The sequence below is a fragment of the Prionailurus viverrinus genome, chromosome D3 (genome assembly GCF_022837055.1).
Source record: "Prionailurus viverrinus isolate Anna chromosome D3, UM_Priviv_1.0, whole genome shotgun sequence".
NCBI lineage: Eukaryota > Metazoa > Chordata > Mammalia > Carnivora > Felidae > Prionailurus > Prionailurus viverrinus.
Window position 1 is genome coordinate 9607486 of NC_062572.1, and position 24919 is coordinate 9632404.

Consider the following 24919-nt stretch of genomic DNA (forward strand, 5'->3'; position numbering starts at 1 on the left):
GGATGTTCTTCTAGGTTTTTCCAAGTCCCCTTGGGCTCACACAAGCCAATAGTAACACAATCAGGGTTCTTAGCGTCAATTACCTCCCTTCTCACAAGAATGTTATCTCAGCAGGTGAAAAGAAAACTGTTTTTAAGAGTTCACCAAAAAGCCGTCTCCTGAGGGCTCCAAGAGAAGAGAGGCAGGGCTCAGTGTAAGTTATCTTTCTCGGGATTATTCTGGTTCTGAAAAGCAGTGGAACATTCTTATAAGCGTGAGGGGAACAGGGGCCACAGGGAGCGGAGAACCCAGCGTATAGGAAGAAAGTAAGGGAAGAGAGCTTTAGCGTTGCTCTGGCCAAACAGAGCTAGGAATCTCGCCAAAGGGAGAGTGTGCGATTGGCAGCAACCGAGAGATCCTGTATGGACTTTTAGGAAAGATTCTGGGCCACAGCACAGGGGCCTCCTCCGTCGGGGCCAGGAGAGTTCTGGCAGCAGCCCCCCCCCCCCCTCCCCCCCCCGCCCAGGCATGTTCCCACATAATTGAAGTCGAATGTGCTGGGCGGGGGAGGGTAGATGGAGGAGGCCTCTGAGTTCCTGGCTGCACAATCTCTGTGTTCTGCAGTTGGCCCTGTTTGGGATCAAAGCCAGTTAGTGTTGATTTTCTGCAGCATGGAAACAAATGCAACGAAGCTGTTTTCCTGAGGCATGCTTTTGCAAAGAGGATTTGAGGTTGTTCCCCCCCCCCCCCCTCCGGAGGACAGGTGGGGCCAGGAGGTGGGAAAGTTGTGTGACGTGGCTCTTCTATTGCTGTCTCTTCTGCAGACGGTTTTGGGCTCATAGTTTCCGTGTGAGCACAAACTAATCAGTTAGAATGTGTGAGTGGGCATGGCCACGGCTAAGGCTCAGTCTTTCACGGAAGATAATTCCTGGAAGATGCTGCCGGAGGACCCTCTGGCTGTGTGTGATAAGTCACAATTTGTTTGCTCTCCCGCTGGAGTGTTTCCAGGAGAGCAGTTCTCCTCTTCCTCCTAAAATTTTCCATGGACTCTTCTTCACTTCTAGATCTGTGATCTTGTTCTTTTGCCCCAGAAATTAGTTCGAGTTCCTTCTTTCCAGTTAGCACCAAAGTCTTTTGATGCTAACCATTATATTAATGATGTAAAGTGATACAGGCAAGTTTCTCAAGTGGTGGAGGGCGACACATTGTCTTAATGGCGCTCAACTGCCCCCAGGCCTCTAGGGAAGGTCTGGACTCTTGGCCCATTGGGCCATAACCAAGGGATTGAGAATTTACAATCAGGAATTGAGATGGCTGAAGGAAGTCTCAGTGCACTTTTTTTTTTAAAAAATAGGTTTCATGCCCAGTGCACGTGGGGCTTGAACTTACCACCCCGAGAGAGCAAGACCTGAGCTGAGATCAAGAGTCAGACGCTCAACCAACTGAGCCACCCAGGCCCCCCCAACACCATTCCTTTTTAAATGAGGAAACAGACGTACAGGGAGATTTGGTCTGGGATCTACTGCTCCTTCCTGACCAAAGATGGCAAAAGACATCTCCACAGAGGCCAGGTCAAACATCTCTGCATTTATTTTGAGGCTGGATCTGAAAGGAGTTTGGGGCCAGGGGATTTAGAACACGGTCTGAAAAGAAGCAAAGCTGCTTTAGTTCACTTAGTGCGCGTGGTAATTAGCCTTGGAGTAACAAATGTTATCTGCACCAGCGCAGCTCCGTGCCAAGTACCAAAACCACATTTTCCAGATGATTCCAATGAGAAGTTTCTGACCCGAAGCAATTCAACATTAGGCCCCAAAGACCACAATCATCTTGTACAAAACAGCAGATTGTTCATTTCTCCCTGGCCTTCTTTAATGCATTGAGAATGCAAAATCCAGATTAAGAACCAATTGCGGCGCCCCTTTCGTGCTCACCTAAGCTTCCAGAATTATAATAAGAGACTGCTCAATGTTGGTGAAAAGCATACGAGCTAAAATGCTGCTGAGGTAGTTTTGGCTTCTGGGAGTACAGCTTTCAAAATGAATGTCTAACAGAACCTGATATTGTTAAGCGCCTGAGCATTCCGGGGAGGGCGCGAGTCCCGGGGAGGCCGGGTAAAAAGGGTTACCAGTAAGTGGTAAATGGTTACTATTACCTTTAAGTGATGAAAACAAGGCATGAAAGGGTTGATTATAACATTAATCGGGATAAAGAGGCCACAACCCCTCCCCAAAAATAAAAGGTAAAAAATAAAAGCAGCTTTATGTAACTTCCCTGAGGTCTCCTAATGCACCAATGCAAAAATATTTTTTGTTTGCTCCAGGGTGACTAAAGCGAAGTGCTTGGGGGTGAAAATGAACTTCCTGTTACACAGGATGAGACACTTGGCTTTGGCTCCAGGACAGAATGGTGGGGGGTGGGGGGGAGGGTTCCTGAAAGGAAAGGCTTTTCTTCCTATTACTACTTCACACTTTTCCTTTTCACTTCACTCTTTTAACTTCATATATATATATATATATATATGGGGTTTTTTTTTGGTTTTTTTATTTTTTAATTTGAGAGAAAGAGAGGGAGAGAGAGAATCCCAAGCAGGCTCCACGCACAGCATGAAGCCCGATGCGGGCTCGATCCCACACCACGACCCTGGGATCATGACCTGAGCCGAAATTGAGTCCGATGCTCAACTGAGCCACCCAGAAGCCCCTAAAATTTTTAACTTTAAAAGCTACATCTGTTGGTGTGGACACTATACAGATATCCTGGAACTCCCACTTCCAGAACCTTCACGGGCACAAGTGAAAAGGACTGGCCAGAAAGCAGAGGCCTGTCGGAGAACACTTGGTGGCTTCCTAAACTCGCTTAAGGTGATGGCCAGGTCTCTGAGTAGTTTAGATGTCCCCCAGCACCAATAAGGCGCAGGAGCTGGGTCTTGAGAGACTCCTGAAAAATTTCCCTTCTGCTGCCAAGAAAGAAATTAACGCAGCAGAATTCACCGCGGCAGTTAATTCAGCTTTATCCTGGAGAAAATGAAATAGCTTTCCTCAAATGGGAGAGTGGCTTTCCTTTTTTAGATAAGCCCATTGACTTCATTGCGGGAGCCCAAGCTTGCCACCAGCCCAAGCTATGTGGCAGAACGCACAGCAGCCAAATCAAGGATGGTATTTGTAACTTGTGTATCCCGACTGTACCAGGAGAGGGGTTTCCAAGTGATGACAGAAGGTTGTTCATTCGTGATTTGCCAAGTCCTCTACATTCAACTGGCTGGCTGTTTCAATTCATTTCTCAGCCCTTTTGCTTAGGACAACCTACCTCCCCGTGCAAGCGTGGAGTGGGTAGTTGCTTCAGGGCCTTGTCTTACCCAGTGTATCCTAACAAGTCACATCTGGGACAGTTTCAAAAAATAAAACCACCTCGGCTTGCTAGAAGGCCTACCTACATGTTGATTGCCTTGCATTTGTAAGAGTTGTGTGCCGGGTCTCATCCTATCTCGACCCTTTACATTCAGATAATTTTCCTTATTCTGTATTTGGTTCAGCTACTTTTTATTAGTTTGGGAAGCTGGAGCAAAGGCGGGTAGGAAGATGAATAATCTAGCTGCTCACTATATTGTTGAGGGGATGGTTTTCGTGCTGTTTTAAAATTCAGGTCATTGACACCTTCTTAGGTTATTTAGATACAAGCTCCCAAGCAAATGTCAACCAGTGAGACACAAATTTCACACGGGGCAGAATCATTTCAAAGTTCGGTCATTTTAATGCAATTTCATTGTTCAAGGTAGTACGGATATCTTAAGTGGTTCATTTCCATCCTGAAGAAAATACTAACAGTTTCTATCTTATGTAATTTTGTCAAAATCAAACATGACTCTTTGACCTTTTTCAAAAACACTTTCTTTATGTATCTTGATGTTTTTTTTTTTCTGGAAAACATTTTTAAACCTTCAAGTAGTTTGGAAACATTTGCCTATTTGCTCATTCCTCTGGGCACAGCCTTTCAGGGCACTTATCCCACCTGTACTGAAAACCTCTGTTCCCCCAGCTGGTGGTGGGGCTGCTTGGCGGAGGTGATCATGGGAAAATGAGGAACGAGCAAGCTTTGTAAACTACTTCTAATTCTCGTAATTAGTATGCTACGATCCACCCCAGCTTCTGCAAGGTCAGACATGCAAGACAAGTACTTGGCCAAAAAAGCAGGATTCTACCTAGTGTAAAAATAGATTTTAAATAAAATAGAATCTCTATAGGAAAGAGAATTAGGTTACGCTTTACATTCCCACTCTTGTTTAAGGTGTCTGTATATGTAAGTCCAAGGGGCACTTCCAGAGTTGGTCTGCCCTACGTAGAATTTGAGAATGTCTGAGTACATTCATTTCGCAAAGTTACAGGTGAGGGTTTCTGGGAAATGCTCCAGCGCATCCCACAAAAATGGATGGTGATTAGCAATACAGTTTGTGTGCTAACAAGGAACACGAAGGACATTTACGCCAAAGGGGATGAGGCCTAACCATAGGCTAAAAACAATTCTAAAATGTGACCATTGGAAAACTCTGGCTAATTCTAAAGCAGAAAACAAAACCCAACATTTCAGGGTCCAGCTACCCCTTCTGGAAGCTGAATTCCAACACGGGTCTTCCTTTAACTTGGCTTAATTACTGCGTATTATGAACTAACTTGACGTTAAGGTTTCTAGAGAAAGTACACAGCCCCTCTGTTGGCTCACAACGAGCACTGCACGACTGTTTTAAAGGGGCCCTGTTAAAATTCTAATTTTCGGATTTAGAAACAGCCTTTGGTTGTATCTTGAAAGCATAACTGAAAATCTGCCCAAGCTCCCTCTAGCCGCAACCTGAGCATGCAGCCCAATCTTTTGTAAACATTCAGAAAACACTGATCCTAGCAAAATACACAATCAGCTAGTCAGAGGCCTCGCTGCCCATTTTCACATGGATAATAAATCCGCTTGCTGATTCTTGCTAGATGCTAGGAAATCCACTCTGAGATCGGAGTCTTAGAGCGACCATTCAGCCTCCTCTTTACTTGAGGTTCATAATGTGGCCTGGAGTCATCGAAAATAAACAAAGTAGAAGCACCACCATTTTCCCTACACTGAGTCTGCTCAGCCTGCCCCAGGGTTGTTTGTTTTTCCTGGCTAGTCCTAGAGCAAAAGAAGGCTGCTGTGACAGGCTAGTGACTAAAGGTTTACAGGCCCAGCCTCTTTTCATATGACATTCAACCAATTCTTCTTCCCAGACGCAGGGAGGGGATGACAAGGACGTCAGACTAACACCGGGGAGTTTTCATAAATCCTCAGCGGCCAGTGCAAACCTCTCTTTAAAGCAGCTGCTAGACCTCAGGTAACGTTACCTTTGAGGTTACAAAAAAAAAATTCGACATCTTAAACCGACCCCAGACCTGAACGTCAGATACACGGGCTCAATAAATACAACGGAAAAATGCACAGCAGAGCTGGGGCTTCTATCAAGTAGGAAGGCAAAATGGTCATTAGAATGTCTGAGGTTAGTGAACTACTACGGTTGAAAACAGCAGCCACCTTCTAAAACACGGCCCATCTCCATCGGCGCTCCTAGCCAGCAACCCCTTACGTTTATCACACCACACGCCAGCAAATGAAAGATCCAAACAACTGCGGCTCGGTCCTCACTTGTACTTATTTAAGGTCCGCCCTCACATTTAGCTGAAGCCCCAGCACACCCTCACTGCGCCAGGGAAACCAGTCTCAGGGACGTCTGTTTCTCAGAAGGTCACTTGCCCCTCTTGCTGCGGCCTTTCCTGGAGGGCAGCTTCCCGCTGCCCCCCGAAGAGGGGGCGCTGGAGGCTGAGGCCATGGCGATGTTGATCTGTCCCTCCTGGATTTCCTGCCGGGTCTCAGCAGGCAGGTGGTTGATCTTCTGCTGTGTCTCCAGGTAGAACATGACGTCACGCAACTGCTCCTGGATCTCGGTGATCTGCAGATCCTTCTGGTCGCAGGTTTCCTTCAACACCCTCTCCTCCTCCTTCAGTTTGTTCTGCAGGAGGACTTGGTTGGCACGCAAACACTTGTTCATTTCCTGCTCCTCTCTGAGCTCTGTGGTGAGTTTGGCCACTTTTGTGTTTAGCTGAGTGCACCTTTTGCAAAACAAAGGAAGACAAAAGCATGTTTTTTCATTTGCCGACACAGTCCGCTCTCTGCTCTGGGATTGAACAGAGGCGCTGTGATCTCAGAATCCATTTAGGGACCGGACTCCTCCCTCCTGTGGCGGAGGGAGACTGCCACCACAGTCTCCACTGTGCTGCCACCGCGACTGCTGTACGAAGCAAGGATTCCGCTCTAGTCAGCGGCGCAACAGTTTTTCTAAGTCTCAGAAATTTTTCAATAGTGTAAATGATTCTATGATTCATGGTAAAACTTCTACTGCTCCTTTGTTTTGCAGTCCGTGGTTAAATAGATGGCTTACAGATAACAGCTACGATAAAGAAGTTATGAGGAAAAGTGACATTCTTGGAGAGTCAAGTGCTCTGACCTCACTGCATTTACTGGAGAAGAGTTTTCAAGAATAGGGAGTGCCTTATTCTTGATGCTCAATCTTACTCACAAGGCAAGAATTACAAATTAAAGCATCACTGGATATACCATTTTTATGTATTGGAATGCCAAAGAGCTCAACCGTGGGAAAAGAGGAACTTCCCCGCGTTGGCACTGGAGTGCGAACTGGTACAAACTCTTCGGAAGTCAGCGTGGCAGTAACTCTAAAAACCACAATTTCACATGCCCTCTGACATACCTATTCTAGGAACTCATCCAATAAAATATATTCGAGACTGCACTAAAAGAAACATGGAGAAAAATGCCCATTGCACCCTAGTTTATATTAGTCTAAGACTTGAGACAACTTTAAATGTCTATCAATAGGGGACCGGTTAAAATTATTAGGGAACCTCCATACAATGCAATACCATGCAGCCGTTACAAGTGTCAGTATGAAAAAAAAAATCTCAGAAACGGAATATTTTACCAAACAGAATACCTAATATTATTCTATTTTTCTAGAAAAAAAGATATGTGAGACATTCATATGGGTACAACAAAAGATCTGGAAGAGTAAATATTCACTGGTACCATCAATGAATAGTGGTAATCTTTAGATAGCAAAATCTACAGCCTGGACGAAAACTTCCAATTTTAATTCTTTAATACAGTTGAATTTGTTAGGGAGTTGAAAGTATAGAATATTTTAATTTCTATTAATTCTGTAGTGTTGCTTTTAGAACAGTTTAAAAAAAGAAAAAAACCTTTGGGGCGCCTGGCTGGTTGTCAGTAGAGCATGAGACTCTTAATCTCAGGGCTGTTGAGTTCAAGCCCCACGTTGGGTGTAGAGATTCCTTAAAAAATAAGATATTTAAGAGTGTGGGGAAAGAAATAAAAAAAAGAAAATATTTAAAAGAAAAAAAAAACCTTTGGTGGAGAGTCTTGTGGGTGATGAAAAAATTTGAAACAGATGATGGTGACAGTAGCAGGATGCTGTGAATGCCACTTAGTGCCACCGAATTATACACTTAGAGTGAATAGGACAAATTTTGTTATATAGATTTTACCACAATACAAAGAAAAACTATTAAAATAACTTTTGACAGTGGGGAAAACAGGTGAAGGGTACATGGAAACTCTTTGCACTATCTTAGCAACCTCCGTAAACCTGAATTTATTCCAGAATGAAGGTTTCTTAAAAAAAACAAAAAAAACAAAAAAAACAAAAAAAACCAAAAAAAACCAAAAAAAAACCAACTCTTAAAAATTCTCATTATCTTTCATCCACTGTCTGGAAGTAAAAAGCCAATTATTTTTGGGAATATACCTAAACTAGAAAGGTAATTTCCATGAGCAGCAACTATCTCCCCATATCACAGTAGTAGAGTAGGTTCTTGCCATGCTGGTCTTGAATTTTTTCCTCCATATTCAACAACTCTGGCCTTTAATTCCTGCCCAAGGCCGGAATACACACCATGTCCGGCTCAGACATACTCTCTCTCCTGCCAGTTCTCAGCCACCATGGCTCCGAGAAGCTGCAGCTCTGAGCACAAGGGAATTGCCCTCTAGAGGCGACAGTGGAAGATATCTGCACATACAGCGAGCACCGACATCAGCAGAGAGCTCTGCATTCCACACGGCACCCATCTGGCATGTAATGCTGTCGTTTTTAATCAACAGGAAGTCACAGTAAGTTTGCTCCATAAATAGGGAGACCCCTGAAAACCTAGTGATAGGCACCCTTGAAAAGGAAAGGGTGTTCATAGGAATGGAGGAGATTACCTGTAAAAATGAAACAGCTAAGTTAAAGAAGAGACCAATTACACCTACTTTCTTTCCACAGACTGCTTTTCTTTTAGGAGATCATTCAGTCTGTGCTCCAGATTGTCACATTTCTCAATTGTTTCTTTAAATTTGGTCTTCATGTTGTTAATCTGGAAGAGCAAACGGAGATCAGTTTCACTTCAAAGAGGCATAGTTTTGTGGGGTCTCTGGGGCTAACTTCACAAGCGTTTTTTCAATGACCTGTCTGTAACTTTGATAAACCAAACTAAGAAAAGGTGAGACAATCATTTGAAAGAACTTCTGTAACAGAAATAAACATTTTGAGAAATGCTTTTTTTACCCCTTACTGTTTCTCTATACAAGGATGAACAACGGATCACAGCTAAACGGCAAGTGAAACTGCTCAGAAGTAAAGAGTGAGCTTCAGGCAGTGAGGCAGGAGACAGTCTGTCAGAGGCCAGACCAGAGCCTCTTCTTAACTCACGTTTTTTTCCTCCTGAGATCACATTCCAAAAATTACTAACCAAATAATCTAACAAACTAATCTAATCCAAGAAAATTGTAATAAAGGATTTTAACTGTTTGGGTCCCTACCCCCCAAAAAAACCTCATTATTAAATTTTCTCATGTACCACGAAGCCACATGGAACATAAGCAGTTCCTGTTTTGAGTTAATTTATAAATGCAATATAGAGAGAACGAATTCATGTTACATTGTCTTATAAACTGAAGAGAATTTTAAAATTCTGGCGTATTACGTGTCAGAAACCAAGAGTCTGTTGAAGTCTAGCTAAGCAGACATTAGATTCAGTCAGGTGTGACGATCTACCCAACTGAGAAATGCCTCACCTCTACCAGTCTGAGGACACAGGGAGAAGACTGGATGGGAAGTAGTGAGGCTGGGTGGATCGTGAGGCAGTAATAGCCGAAAGGGCAGGAGCTGAAAGGGACTGAGAATTTAAATCCTATGGCCCAAGCACCAGCCAGATGTTTTGTAAGCAGTATCTCCTTTATATCTGATAAGAAGCCAGAGACTTCAGTGTGTCAACTTCATCAACAGGCTTGTGGAAAGGTGAGGCAATATGGCCAAGGTTACCCAGCTAGAGCATGGTGGGTCTGGGACTGGACCCAAGTTCTAAACCTCTCTGCACTACATTGCAGGCCATAGCTGCACGGCAAAGGAAAAATGAGCTTTAGGCATTCGTTAGGGAATGCAGTTAATCCTAAAGGGTCTTAAAAGGCAGAGAGAACCCTAAGCTTAGCTCTCAAGGGTCTGCATGAAGCACTTTAGGTACCCCCCCTGTGGAAACGCCTAGTACTGAGGCTGTGTTTTGAGTGTTCCTCCTAGGGACTCAGGACTTGACACCAAGTGGCAGTAACCAGAGCTCGTCCTCCTGAGTGCTGTCGGAGGCATGTCCTTCCCATGTGTGCTCTAACTAAGCCCCATTCAGAACCGGTACAGCAAGTGACCCTGAGTTCCTCTGGAAAGGCACCTCCACCACTTGGAAGGTTCTGATAAAAACTACATCAACAACTTTGAACTGAAGATCTTTTTTGTTTTTTTTACGTTTTTATTAATTTTTGAGAGACAGAGTACGAGCGGAGGAGGGGCAGAGAGGGAGGGAGACACACAATCCGAAGCAGGCTCCAGGCTCCGAGCTGTCAGCACAGAGCCCGACGTGGGGCTTGAACCCACCAACCGCGAGATCGTGACCTGAGCCGAAGTAGGACGTTCAACTGACTGAGCCATCCAGGCGCCCCTGAACTAAAGATTTTGAAGCTGGTGTTAAGCCTTAATTTGAGAACCTTGATTTCTCCTCATTTGTAGGCATACCCAGAAACTGGGGCCAACGGGCCTGACATATGTGTGAGCCTGGCCCTGCCTGCTTAATTCCAGGATAACCCTAGCTACCACACAGATGAGACCTGAGCCTGGCTCTGCAGTCCCTTTCTGAAGATCTAGTTATGCCAGGGACTCACAAAATTACTAAAATAATCATTTAAGGATTTATTTGTTTCATTGTTGTTATCTTATTTCAGAGAGAGAAAGTACGCATGCACAAGCCCATGTGCCTACATGGGGGAAGGAGGCAGAGGGGGAGAGACTCTTAAGGAGGTTCTGCACTCAGTGCAGAGCCCAACATACTGAGGTCGATCCTACGACCCTGGGATCATGACCTGAGCTGAAATTAAGAGTCGGACGCTCAGCTGACTGAGCCATCCGGGCACCCCAATTATTAAAAAAATTGAAAAGCCTGTACTACTACTAAGAGGATCAGTGAATTACGAACACTGTCCCTAGAACCTGAGAAAGGTTCTGGGAACTCCCATTCTATGTGAACCCTCAGGAGCTCACTGGTTTTCAAAATGCTTTCTTTGGAACCGTCAGGGTCCCTTGTACCTGCTGGAGACGATGGGAAAACCAAGCAGGTGAAGTTCTGGGCCCTCCATCCGGGTTTCCACCAAAAACACAACACTTTCCTCTTCTACCTGGTGGAGGAGTGAGTGGCATCTTCTTTCAAGGATTTCGCTAAATTTGAAAACCTGTGTCCTAGACAAACAAGGCATCACGGGAACCACCGAAGCTCTAACACCTCAGCCTGATTTTCTTCTCTTCAATTTTGAAGGGCTCAGCACCATCTTGGTGCCACAGAAGCCCACACGCAGCTCCTCAAAGCAGCTGTTCCCAAGCTGACAAACCAACTGGCTGACTCAAATTACAAGTCCTCATGTACATACTTCTATTTTTTTAATGGAATTGCACAAGGCGTAGAAAACCTGACTGAATTAACAAACAAATCTCTTCCCAATCAAAAACACCAAAATACTCAAGTCTTTAAATCCAAGTCTTCTTTTTTCAGGGTACGTAGCAGGTATTTTGTTTCTTCCTATATTTAGTGTAATACAGAGCTCGGCATACAATTTTAATACATTCTTTTCGATTTGGTAACCCTAGGTGAGAGTGTATGTTGGCTTCCCTCCCTTTCTTAAATAATGCTCAGCTGACAGCATTTGCAACAGCATATTTTTGCCTCTTCCTTTTCCTCATTTTGACTAATTTCATTCTCTTTGTGGTCTAGAATTTCTTGTTGCCTGACACTGCCTTCAGGGGCTATGTCTGTAATATAATGATGATGATTCATGTTTTTAACCACTTCTCTCTGGAATCCTGATCTAAAGTTAGATTACTGGGGTGAGCCAACTGATTCCAAATTCTTGTTTTCTTTCTTCTCTCCGCCGCTGCCCCCCCACCCAGGCTTTATTGAGATATAACTGACATATGACAAAGGTTTCTTTTTAGAGGCAAAACAATTCTCTATCTCTGTATCAGCCTAAGAATGATTCCAGCATTCCTTTTTTCTTGTATTCTGCCTTCTCCCATCCCAACATCAGACAGCCCTGCCATGTGGCACGTCAGCAGCAGTCCAGACAGAAACTTACTTCCTCTGCTGTGTCCTTCTCTATCCGAACTATCTTGTTTTCCCAGTAGATTCGCTGAGATTCCAACTGGCTTGTTAGTAAATACGAATACTAAAAACAGAAAACAGACACCAACACATAAGTCACTGTAGTTTCTGAATTTCAGTTAAAACCTTTTATTTATTTTTATTAAAAAAAACCAAATCCTGACTTTTAATGCCCTACAGAAGAGTAAATACAATCATCAGAACATGTATTACATCTTGGTTATTCTCTGCTCAACAAATCATGGGAATACAGAGATGTCAATTACACTCCTGACCTGGGGCTTACAATCTAGTCTGGACAAGAAAGCAGAGAAATGTACATTAGCAAATAAGTTTCTGTTCAAGCTAATTTTTTAAAATAATTTTTTAAGTTTATTTATTTATTATTGAGAGAGAGAGAGAGAGAGAGAGAGAGAGAGCGAGCGAGCACAAGCTGGGGAGAGGCAGAGAGAGAGCGAGACAGAATCCAAAGCAGGCTCCTGGCTCCGAGCTGTCAGCACAGAGCCCCGCATGGGGCCTGAACCCGCAGACTGTGAGATAATGACCTAAGCCAAAGTCACACACCCTACCGACTGAGCCACCCAGGTGTCTCATCAAGCTAATTTTAAGAAGAACCCCAAGGTTTTTAAATCAAAGTATTAAATCAGCTCACCCCCCTCTAGGAAGCTGTCCCTGTCCCTCCCAGCCTGGGATTAAGCACCCGTCTCAGCTCCCTTAGTATAGTGCCTGTCATTAACAGCACTTAGGATGCTAGCACTTAATCACCAGATCTCCCTGACTAGAATATGAACTCTTCGAAAGTGAGGGTTCTAACTTTATTTCTGTAGCCTCAGTGCCTGGCACATGCTGGATGTCAGGAAATGTTTGCTACCTGACTGCATGAATGAATGAACAACATGAATGAATGTGTAACTACTGAGAAAGGATAGATGGCTTATGACAGTAGGGTCTGGGAGGACATCTGAGAGAAGGAGAGATATGGGAGGGCTCTCGACAGAGAGGTGGAGGAGACAGGTAAAGACAGAGATCTGATTCCAGAGAACTACTGGACCCAGATGTGAGCTGTGGACATTTAGGATCTCTTCAAGATGAAGGAGTAACATCAATGAGGCTAGGGTGCAAGGTATGGGCAGATGGGGCCTATAGGAGGCCCGGGGGCATCATACTGAGAAATGTGGGCCGTGGAGTAGCAACATGACATCTGCATTTCAGAAAAACCATTCTAAAAGACTAAAAGGAGATATGAATGTGCTTGTAAGCTAGAGAAGAGAAGGAAGGTACAACAGGGAGAAAGGACAGATGGGAGAATGTGTGTGTGCTCCTAGAATGTACACTCCACGAGGGCAGGGAGTCTGTTCAATGCTGCATTCCCAGCACCAAGAAGACTGGCCCACAGACAGCAGCCCTCAATAAACATTTGTTGAATGAATATACCTAGAGTTAATGTGGAAGGGTTACTTCTAAAAACTTAATGTAAAAGGTTTAAACTTTTTCATATCAATACAATTAATCGTAAAAACATCAGCCTTATCTTAAGCCATTCTACTCAATCTATTAGACCATAAAAGTCCGGAGATGACCAAGCTTTCAAATATCCATTTCCTCCCAAGGCTAAGCTATTTGTTTTTAAATTTTATTTTAACGTTTATTTACTTTTGAGAGAGAGGGAGAGACACAGCACAAGCAAGGGAGTAGCAGAGAAAGGGGGAGACACAGAATCTGAAGCAGGCTCCAGGCTGTCAGCACAGAGCCCGGCGCGGGGCTTGAACTCACAGACCGTGAGACTCTTAACCAACTGAGCCACCCAGGCACCCCTAAGCTATTTGTTTTTAAAGCAATCAGATTGAAATTAATACAAAACAAGACTCATTTTAAACTTTTCCTTCATTATCGTAACGTTTACAATATACTAATTTTATAGTAGGTGGGATTTACTACTACAGTGAAAAATCAGACTGTGCTAATTTTGTTGTTTCTTCAACTATATATGAATACTCCCAAATGGCTTTAGACATACATATGTAAACATCAAATTCATAAAATACATACTTTGAGTATGTAAGCATCTACTTCATAAAATGTCCAAGACATGTGAAAAAGCTTCCTGGGCATGGAAGGGTGCTACTGGGGTTTCCTCATTCTGACCTGCTCGGTTTCCAACTGCTACTGTGATGCCAACAGGAAGATTCTTAACTTTCAGTTTTATTGCAGCTAGAGAACCACCTTAACATTGAGCTTGAGACAATGAGAAACATCCCATTCAAAATAGTAAGACACAGTGAAGCGTAGACTTCCAAACAAGAAAATTAGATAGGATAAAAGTATTTTAATAATCCTCCACAGCAATGATAGAACTTTAAAAAAAAGTTGGCATACAGAAATAAATGGCAAGAGTAAAAGCCCAAGGCACTTTTTAAGGTAGGATAGTAAAAAGCAGTACAAAAAGGTGCTTAGTAATTACTAACAAAGTATCTTACCTCTAACTGTAAGGCATCTATTTTCTCTTCCTGGCAAGTATCACCCTCACATTCATATTGTACTATTTTTCCATCTGTTTTACTTGCAACCAATCGATGGACATAATTATCTAAAGAAAAGAATGAATCAGTCAATCAAGGCTTGTTTCTTTAGAATGAAAAGGATCTGCATATACTTTCAACCTGGCCAGAATTTTTGTTTTTACAGGTCTAAATTAAATGCCTTGCAATACTTCTGTACAAGTGGGCTAACTCACTTGAATTTAAGAGTCAGCGGGCAAGTATAGAAGTATTAACTCTCTTTATAATGTGTAATTCAGGCCATTTGCAGGAAATAGTGTGCTATGGGGCACCCTGAGAATTCAAGTTTGCCACAGCAGTCAGGAAGATTTCAAGCTGTGAGAGAAGAGGAAGAGGAGAGGTTCTAAGGGAGACACGTTCATGCAGAATGAATCCAAATTAGAAAACAAGAATGGCCTTCACCTCCAGCATAGTCCCAGACTCGATGGTTGGTAAGCTGCATGGCATACGTGTGCTGGGTTTCCTCAAAGTGCTTATAAGCATGTCGACTTACATATCGTCCACATCCTATGTGGCCACATATTAAACAAATCCAAAGGTTCTGCCAAGGAGAAGACAACATCTTAATTAGTTGTACAAAAACACATGACCTGGCTCACTCAGAGTAGGAAAGGCCCTGACACAGAATGAAGGTGAATTGTTTCTACAGGAGTTTTGAATAAATATGTGTTTGAAATGCAAAAAGCAAGGGTGCTTTTATGGGTCATTTTCTCCCTCTGGTTTTTTAAGGAACTCTAGGGAAATGGCAAGACAAATATTCATAATTTATCAGTAAAAGCCTAGTCTTTTTCAAAAAACAAAAAATAAAAGCACAGAGATTTTTGCTTCAGAGTGTAAAATAACGTATTCGTATGTCTTGCATGACCTTAGACAAAAGAAAACAAAAGCACCAGTCTGAAAAAGAATTTAAAAGAATTTAAGGCACACAGGACAAAAGAAATCCCCAGAGCATTAAAGCTGTGTTCATTATTCTTTCCCACCAGCCATTACTTACTTCCTGAACGCCACACTCAAAACACTTATTCTCTTCTACTGGCTCTGGAGTCTGGCAGTATCGGCACACAGGACACCTGTGCAGGACACCGAAAGTAACAGCACAGATCAAATACAAAAGAGAGTTGTTACAGAACCAAAAGTCAAAAACCGTATTTTAAATCTTCTGTCTCTCACGTACTGTCTGTTATAATTCATCATAACTAAGGATATCACTCAAAGATATTTGCAAACAAAATGAAAAAAATAAACAAACAAAAAACAAAACAGAACTCCCAAAATCTTGATAAAGGAGAAAAAAAGGGAGGAATCTTGATCTGCTTCGTACCTTTTTTCACTCTTCTGTCTAAAGCTTAACCAAAGAACTAAATATGTGCAGGTTAGAATTAGGGATGTTAAGATAAGCTATGAATTTTATGTCTGGTTATCCATAAAGTATTTTTTTACTTCAAACAATCTACCTTACCTCCATCTCCCAAAGATCTAAATCACTCAAAATGTACCCTGTCCTCTCTAGATTGCTCCTAAGAGTTAGAACTAAAATCTGTAATAAATTTCACCCCCATCAAAAAAGTTGATATATTTCCTGAAATGCACATGATATTTTACCATACAATTAACATGTGGAAGAGGATACCAGTGCTAAGTACTCAAGTTTCAATTTACAAAAAGCCAATAAAAATGCCACTGAAGCTAAACCCACAGAAACAGAGAGGAGAAAGGTAGATGGACACCATGGGCTGCGGGGAGGGCGCAGTAGGGAGATGTTGGTCAAAGGGTACAGGATCCAATTATACAAGATGAATCAATTCTGGAAAACCGGTTCGCATCAATGTGAGTATAGTTGACAATATTGTATTGTTTTTGAAATTTTCTAAGAAGACAGACTTTGGGTGTTCTCACCACACACACAAAGGAAAAAAGGAAACTGGTAAAGAGGTTGATAGATACATGCTGATTGGCTTGTTTGTGACTATTTCATAATGTATATGTATGTTGAGTCATCAGGTTGTACATTAAACATTTTTTTAAATGTTTATTTATTTTTGAGACAGAGAGAGAGAGAGAGAGAGAGAGAGAGACAGAGTGTAAGCAAGGGAGGAGCAGAGAGAGGGAGACACAGAATCCAAGCAGGCTCCAGGCTCTGAGCTGTCAGCACAGAGCCCAACACGGGGCTTGAACCCACAGATTGTGAGATCATGACCTGAGCTGAAGTTGGATGCTCAACTGACTGAGCAGCCCAGGTGCCCCATGTACATTTTAAATATATACAATTTTTTTTCAAGTAAACTTGGGGTACCTGGCTGCTTAATCAGTGGAGCATGCGTCTCTTCATATCAAGGTCATGAGTTTGAGCTCCACATTGGGGATAGAGGTTACTTTTCAAAAAGATGTTATTTATTGTTTTTTAAGTAATCTCTACCCCCAATGTGGGGCTTGAATTCAAGACCCTGAGATCAACAGTCGCATGCTCTAGTGACTGAGCCAGCCAGGTGCCCCTAAATACATACAATTTTTGGTGATCAGTTATAGTTTGATAAAGCTGGGGGGAAAAGGCATTTAAAAATCCATTAATGCTTTTCTCTTATTCTCAAGAGAGAGTAACACTAAGTACCAGTCATGAATATTTTCATCAGGCAAGCAAAAATGATAGAAAGTGGGTTATAGTTGAAGCTAACCGTGAATCGGCACCAAGAAGAAAGAATGCTTAAGATACACCTCACATCCAATTTGTTACCCAACTGAGTAAATGAAACCAAGAAAAGGAAATAAGCAGGAAGAACATGAAGTTCCTATCCCAAATGAGGAGTTTCTATCTGTATTTCCTAAGAGAAAGCTAAATGATCTAGTCCATCTCTGTTTAGTATCAAGAGAGAAGCCAGACACACACCCTGACGTTTAGAGCAGTATTATCAATAATGGCCACATTATGGAAGCAGCCCAAGTGTCCACCAATAGATGAATGGAGAAAGAAGATGTGGTATATATACACAATGGAATACAACTCGGCCATAAAAGAGAATGAAACCTTGTCATTTGCAATGACCTGGATGGAGCTAGAGAGTATTATGCTAAGTGAAGTCAGTCAGAAAAGATAAATACCGTATGATTTCACTCCTATGCGGAATTTAAGAAACAAAACAAATGAGCAAAGGGGAAAAGAGAAGAGAAAGAGAGACAAACCAAGAAACAGACACCTAACTATAGAGAACAACCTGATGGTTAACAGAGGGGACGGTGATGGTGGTTAAGGAGTACACGTGTGATGAGCATCAGGTGTTGCATGGGAATGCTGAATCATATTGCACACTTGAAACCAACATTACACTGTATGTTAACTCTCTGGAATTAAAATTGTTTTTTAATGTTTATTTATTTTCAAGAGACAGAGAGAGGCAGAGAGAGAGGGAGACAGAGGATCCAAAGTGGGCTCTGTGCCGACAGCAAAGAGCCTAATAACGCAAGGCTCAAATTCATGAACTGTGAGATCATGACCTGAGCTGAAGTTGGACACTTAACCAACTGAGCCACCCAGGCACCCTTTTTCTTTAAAAAATTTTAATGTTTATTTATTTTTGAGAGAAAGAGAGAGGGAGAGAGAAATCACTGGAATTTAAATTTTTTTTTAATGTTATTTATGAGAGAGAGCATACACGCAGCGCGGGGAGGGGCAGAGAGAGTGAAGGAGACACAGAATCCGAAACAGGCTCCAGGCTGAGCTGTCAGCACAGAGCCTGTCAGGGGGCCTGAACTCAGGATCAGCGAGATCATACCCTGAGCCAAAACCCTAGAGTCAGATGCTCAACTGACTGAGCCACCCAGGTGCCCAGGGACTAGAACTCACTGGAATTTAAATAAAAACTTTTAAAAGTAGCTGGAAGACAAATTTGCAGAAACAAGAATGACAGCTGTAGTGAGCAGCACACAGCCATTTTTTTTAAAAAAATCACAACACTGATCATTTTATTATTTATTATTATTATTATTATTTTGAGAGAGAGACAGTGAAGACACAAGTGAGTGAGAGGCAGAGAGAGAAGCAGGGCTCACTTGAAGCAGTGCTTGAACTCACAAACCGTGAGATCATAACCTGAGCCGAAGACAGATGCTTAACCAACAGAGCCACACAGGCGCCCCAAGCAGCAAGCAGTTTTGTCAAAGGTACAAACTAGCTCTGTCACTCCTTCGATCTGTGTGGCAGCTGTGGTAGTGGTTGGATTAAAAAACAATACGGTGCTTGGATGGCTCAGTCAGTTAAGCATTTGACTCTTGATCTTGGCTCAGATCATGATCCCAGGGTCATGGGATTGAGCCCCGTGTCGGGCTGTGTGGAGTGTGGAGCTTGCTTAGGATTCTCTCTCTCTCTCCTTCCCTCTCCTTCTCTCCTTGCTTATGCTCTCTCTTTTTAAAAAAAAAAAAAAAAAAAAAAAAAAAAAAAAAAGCATAGTGTATTTACTGAGAAAAAGAGTCCTTAAAACAAACAAACAGGGGTGCCTGGGTGGCTCAGTCGGTTAAGCGTCTGACTCTTGGTTTTGACTCAGGGCATGATCTCGCAGTTTGTTGAGGTCAAGCATTGGGTTCTGTGCTGGCAGTGCAGAGCCTGCTTGGGATTCTCAGTCTCCCTCTCTCTGCCCCCCCCCCCCCTGCTCATTCCCATTCTCTCTCTCTCAAATAGATAAAATTTTTTTAATTAAACAATAAATTAATTCTGCAATCTTATTTCCTACATTATGCCAGAATGAGCTTTCTGGAATGTTAAGGATGATCCCTGAGAATTAAAAAGAGAAAAGGGAAAAAAATTACAGAAATCACCTTACTGGTATTATATATGTAGTATTCTATGACATACCATCTCATTGATTAAAAGATGATTAACAGTTTATTAAACCCTTCCTTCCCCTTCAAAAATAACTTTTGAGTTGTCATCTTATCTTCCTGAGGAGATATTTGGGGAAACCTTCCCAGAATATCCTTCTCTGACATCTGCGTGTGTCAAAAAACTACCCTCCAAGACCTGGTACCAATGCTGCCTTCTCCACGCAGCCCTTCTTGGCCACCCTCAGTGGGGAAACCAACTCTACTCTCTCCAGTTTCTACCTTGAATTGGATTGCACTTATGCACAGGTGTAAACTCCCTTAGCTGGCTGAAACTCCCTGCGGAGGATCTACGTTTGATTCTCTCCCATCCACCCCTAGCACTATTCGGTGCATATTATACTGAGGGCGGAAACTTACTTGCTGAAAGAACTATGTGTTTTTGAGGATAGCCATGAGGCTTGTCTATACAGACGGCTGAATTCCAGTCCCAGTTCTGGCCTTCTCTGCAGGATGCTCTCAACATGCTATGTTTCATGTCTGGGTCTCAGTCACCTCCTCTGTAAAATGAGGAGGCTGGACAATATGGTCCCTGAGCCAACTTCTAACTTTAAAATGCTACGCTCCTGGGGCAGTTAACCTGCACTGAGAGTTGAACTGTAGTGGTAGGGAACAAAGAAGCGTCCAGAACTTAAACGGTGTAGCAGACAGACACAAGGACACAAGATACAGATAAATACTTTATGGAGTGCGTCCATCTCAGTGGGGCTTTTTTCGAGGGAAAACCCAGGGTTTATTTGCTCAAGGGTATTTTCTGAGCTCCTTACAATGCGCCAGGTCTCCTGCTAGGTAAGGGCACAGCAGTGAACAAGCCAGACAAGGTCCCTGCTCTGTGAAAGCTGGAATTCTTCTGGTCACTTGGGGGTGGAGAACAGATTCCTCTACATGTTCACCTTCCTAACTTCTGGGCTTTGCCATGTGATCTTGCCCTTCCCATGCGCATCCCCGCCCTCACAATGCCTTCTCTCAGGTCCCCCTCTTTCCTTGGTTAACGTCTCCTCATCCTCCTGGAGACTGCACTTCTCAGGCAGCCCTGGCTGTTATCAGGGCTCTACTTCCCCAGTCACAACGCTGCACACTGCTCCTTTGTAACACCTGTTACAGCTGTGACTGCACATTCATTTGTACGATTATTGGATTCTGTGCCTTCCTTCCTCTCTCTACTGGGAAACCCAGGCCACTGTCTGATTTACTCATCTAGCTAAGTCCATAGCACAGTTTACAAAGGGAGGAACAATCCTTGATTTATAATAAAACGAAACAGAACAAAACAAAGCAACAAAAAAACGTGGTACAACTTACCCCTTAGTTCTTTGCCTGTGCTATGCCACCCTACAAACAAGGCCTCTATTGCACTGGGAAACAGGAAGGTGTGGCATGTGTGTGCTTCATACTTAGTGACTGCTATTACCACTGGCCACTGAGCCCTCAACAACACGCTAAATTGAAAATGTGAGACTACTACTATAGCCCAATTGGTAAGAAAGCCAGAGTAAATGGTAAACATCAAGTGCAAGTGATAAATGAGACTTCAGACTTAGATTTCATTTGTGTATAAGAGCCTCAAAGCTAAGCTTTCCTACCCCACCCCCCCCCACCCCCATTCTCTGGCTTTTGGAAGCAAACAATTCATGCTGCTTTTGGAAACTCCACAAGGATTTTGAATCAGCATACTAAGAAGGACGTGGTCTAAGGATGCTGATTCCCATGTGAACAGAGGAAAGTGAAGAAAAATGGAAGGCCCTTCCATGTGACCCCTTCACCTTTGTAGTGCCCAGGTGTATAAAGTCAAGCACTTAGAATGGCTCATTTTTGGTGGTGGCTGTTTTTAATTCTGGGAAAGGGTGGTAACAGGCTTTGGCAGGGTGAGAAATTAGCTCTACACTCACGTGGTGTCGTCCCAACGCTGCAGGCACTGGCTGTGGAAGCTGTGGTTACATAACGTGGTGAGGATGCCATTCACAGACTCGTCCATGCGCTCCAGACACACCGTGCACTTGGGGAGCTCCGTCAGGTCCATCACGGGGAGGCTGGCACCCTACAGGGAAATACCTCACATAAGCCTGACTCTTCCTCCACAGTCCTAAGAGATCTGTTTTTGACTAACTAGTTTACCTGTTGCTTTCTGACTCCTGGTAGGATGTTTTCAACATTTCTTCCCTGTGCAAGTAGTTTAAATCGGTAAGATTTTCATTCATACAACAAATATTGACTGAGCACCCTTTATACTCATAGCACTGTGGACATGGTGGAGAACAAGCACACAAAGACCCCTGCCCTCATGGAGCTGATACTCTGGAAAGAGAGACTAGCTGCCAAAAGCTTAACAGAGAATCTCAAATGTTACCAGACTCCAAGCTCTACTTCTAAGGGTATGGAACTCTAACAACGTAAGTGAATAAAAGCAGCCAAGTAGAAATGGGACTGACTGATTTTTTCCACAGAGTAAATGAAAACGTAGCACTTCCTACTACGTGATAATAGCATCAACAACACTGGTTTATTTATTCATTTGACACACACTTATTGAGTCCTTGCTATGTAGGCCAGACACTGTTCTAGGTTTGGAACAATGGTGAGCAAAGCAGATTCGCCAGATCCCAAAGCACAAGGTCAGGCCTTGTCCTCATAGAGCTTAAAATCTGGTAGAGAGAGGCAAAAGTCAAATTTATGAAAAAGTATAATTACCAGTGGTCATAACTGCTATGTAAGAAAAGTACAGGAATCTATAATAGGGTGTGAAATCGGGGGCATAACGGTCTGTGGTCAAGAAAGGCACCCCACCCCCACCCCCACCCCCGCGATGTCTCCCTTGAGCCCTGCCAGCTGTAAAGTGAGCAGGAATTCTTGAAGCAAAGATGAGACATACATGTAAGGACATGCTGAGAAAAATCACGTTAATCTATGGTCCCTGAAGAGTAGCTTTCTATAGGAAATCTCTCAAGAAGCCGTATTCATTTAGAGAAAACAATCTCCTAAACTGAAGCCTTACATAGCCCCTGGCACAAAGGAAGCCTGACTTTATCACCTGTCAATTTTTATTTTACCTAACCTAATGATAGAACAATCAAACCTGAATTTCTTTCTATCAAGCTGATTTCAAGGTAAAAAGACCTTTAGGTCTCCTTTAAAAGAAAGAAAATCTTAAAAATATAACAGAGTTGAATCTACTACTTTCTTTAGAAGATGATTTAAGTGAGCTGAGCACATTTTGTAGGAAGAGGTCCCACGGACGATAGCAAACCAGAGCAATTACAAATTGTTACCTAAACAGAGTTAAGGATCAGGACAGGGATTAAGGGTTGATATTTGAAGAAAAACACTTTAGACCATTCCTATCACCCTAAAAAGAAACCTTGTACTCATTGCAATCACTCCTCATTCCTCTCTTTCCCCATATATATCTATACCTATATCCGTATCTATATATCTATACATATATATATGTTATATACATTCGTATATATATATATATATATATATACACACACACACTTGTATACAACATATACGTAAAATATAAGAATGATGCACACTTACATCTTCAGATTTTAGTACTTCAGCCCTTTCCACATACACCAACTGGCAAACATCATCTTCTATCGAGTTGAACTGGCGGCCGTTGCACGCCATATAAAAACTATCTGCGTCGGCCTAGGTATACCAATGGAGAAAAGGAAAAAATTAAGAGAGATATCCTGAAAACATGCTTTTATTCAAGATGCATAGCTTCAATTATTCTCTTCATCAGCGTTTAAAATTTATACTTAGGAGAGAAAGCAACTGTCAAAAGTACCATCTACGGAAGCAGAAAGCAGGTTCATAGGTGAGTCAAACTGTGTAGGTCAATATCCCGCGTCTCTACAATGTTTCCTGATACATCACAATCTCACTGAAACCAGCAGAAGCTGCTGAAGTGCAAAAGCTGACAGCCAGTATGACTTTAATATTCAACCAACAACAGTCATCATTTCCCTTGATATCAGTATTTTTTTCCTCAAGTCAGGACTTTCTCAGCAGCTAAAAGCAAACACTTATTTTTGCAAAACTTAGAACTCAATCATAACTGATGATTGTTAGCAAAGAGTTCTTTTTAAAAAACGTCAGCATCTATGTTAGGGAGAGTAAAGGACCACAGGTACTGGTATGGAGGAAAAAGCCAACTCCTTCTCTTCAATAAGCCAATAATACATCATAGATAAGGATCCCATTGGGAGGTTTTAAACAACCTAGTGTATAATATTGAAAGCAAAACCTTTGACCAAGATCAAGAGGTTTAAGATGAACCAGTCTTTAAAATACAAATGGTCTTATTCCTCGAGGCGGAAGATAGACTCAGGGGAAACGGTCTCCTGTAGGTAAGGCTGCAAAGGCACCTGTGCATTTGTGAATATGAACACAAGTAAACCAAACCTTCTAGTGTAGCCTTAACAGGAAATAACAAAGACATAATTTCAGTTTTTAAACTCAGCAATTTTTAGAGGCATCTGAAAGGCCGAGGTTTGTCTAGATCTTACTCCCAAACAGGCATTAACCCAAACACAGGAAGTTGTGTGCTTTGGCCCTACCAATGTAGACAAGTGCGCAGGGCGGGGGAGTTGTCCTACAAAAGGAAATGCCACTTTGTCAGCCTCTAGGATGAGATTCAAGTCTGTACCAGGCAAGAGTCTTGCCTGTCTACCTTCATAGGATTCTGAACTTTATAGCAAAAGATTGCAAGCTTCTTGGCACCTTTTAATTTCACTCCAATGATGTAACTCAAGTGTGGATTCTTGATTATTTATGTTTTCTTAATATGACCAAATGAACTAAGCAGCTGAGGAAGGATAATCAATTCTGAACACAGATTTTGATTTTTTTTTTTTGGAGGGCGGGAGTGGGAGCTTCCTTTTCAGGAAACAACTGTATTGGGTACAGTGCATTTTAACTTCAAAAAAAAAATTTTTTTTTAAAGGCTCTGAGCTGTCAGCACAGAGCCAAATGTGGGGCCTGAACTCACAACCCGTGAGATCATGACCTGAGCCCAAGTCAGATGCTTAACCGACTGAGCCACCGGGTGCCCCTAACTTCAAAATGTTAAGAGCCGGTTCTTGGACAATAAATCTCTTAACTACTAAGAGGCAACCTAAAATGGCTTCCCCCGTTCTTCAAGAGCAACGTCTTTTTCTTTAAATGCTTTGGATGAGTAAGCAGCACAGTGAGCAATTGGATTTGTGTACTGAGGGAAGTGACCACTGAAAGTGAGGGCCGCAGGTCAGCTTTCCAGGGCCTCAAGCACCACCAAGAGCTGGCTACACGTGTGCCAGCTGAGGAAAGGCAGACTCCTCCTCAGACCTCCAGCTCTGTGAATGGTTGCTACGTGACCGAGCTTTCTCAGAGGAAGGGTCAGTTTGTGAGCATGTGACAAAATCTACTTAACACCAGACAAGCGATTCTTTTCTTGAGGGAGTTGTGTATCCATGACAAGGAAATATATGTTTTGAACACATAGATCTCTTTCTTTAAAATCTCGGTATTGGAAATGTAGCTTCGCTCGTTTGAATATTCACTAAGCACCCAGCATGTGCCAGGCACGGTGCTATGTGCTAGGACCAGAGTAAAGAACAAAATACACGTGGTTCCTACTTCAGCCCACCGCTGAAATGCACAAAACAAAAGCCTGAAACTAACTGCAAAAAACACAGAAGAAACAGCTCTTTTATTTAAAATGCTTGCATTGTATAGAGCCCAACATTTTTA

General features: G+C 42.6%; 1 protein-coding gene across 2 annotated transcripts in view; it reads right to left on the reverse strand.

Annotated features, from left to right (window-relative positions):
• Positions 1 to 3706: 3706 nt before the first annotated feature.
• BRAP (BRCA1 associated protein) overlaps positions 3707 to 24919 on the reverse strand; it is a 107409-nt gene continuing 86196 nt past the window's right edge. For both annotated transcript variants that reach the window (XM_047827366.1, XM_047827367.1), the window contains 8 exons: positions 22721 to 22834; positions 21070 to 21218; positions 15306 to 15381; positions 14714 to 14852; positions 14231 to 14340; positions 11728 to 11817; positions 8332 to 8435; positions 3707 to 6101 (listed from right to left, as the gene is read on the reverse strand). In XM_047827366.1, the coding sequence (XP_047683322.1) occupies positions 5738 to 6101; positions 8332 to 8435; positions 11728 to 11817; positions 14231 to 14340; positions 14714 to 14852; positions 15306 to 15381; positions 21070 to 21218; positions 22721 to 22834 (1146 nt within the window). In that variant the 3' untranslated portion in view covers positions 3707 to 5737. The remainder of the gene's footprint in view (positions 6102 to 8331; positions 8436 to 11727; positions 11818 to 14230; positions 14341 to 14713; positions 14853 to 15305; positions 15382 to 21069; positions 21219 to 22720; positions 22835 to 24919) is intronic.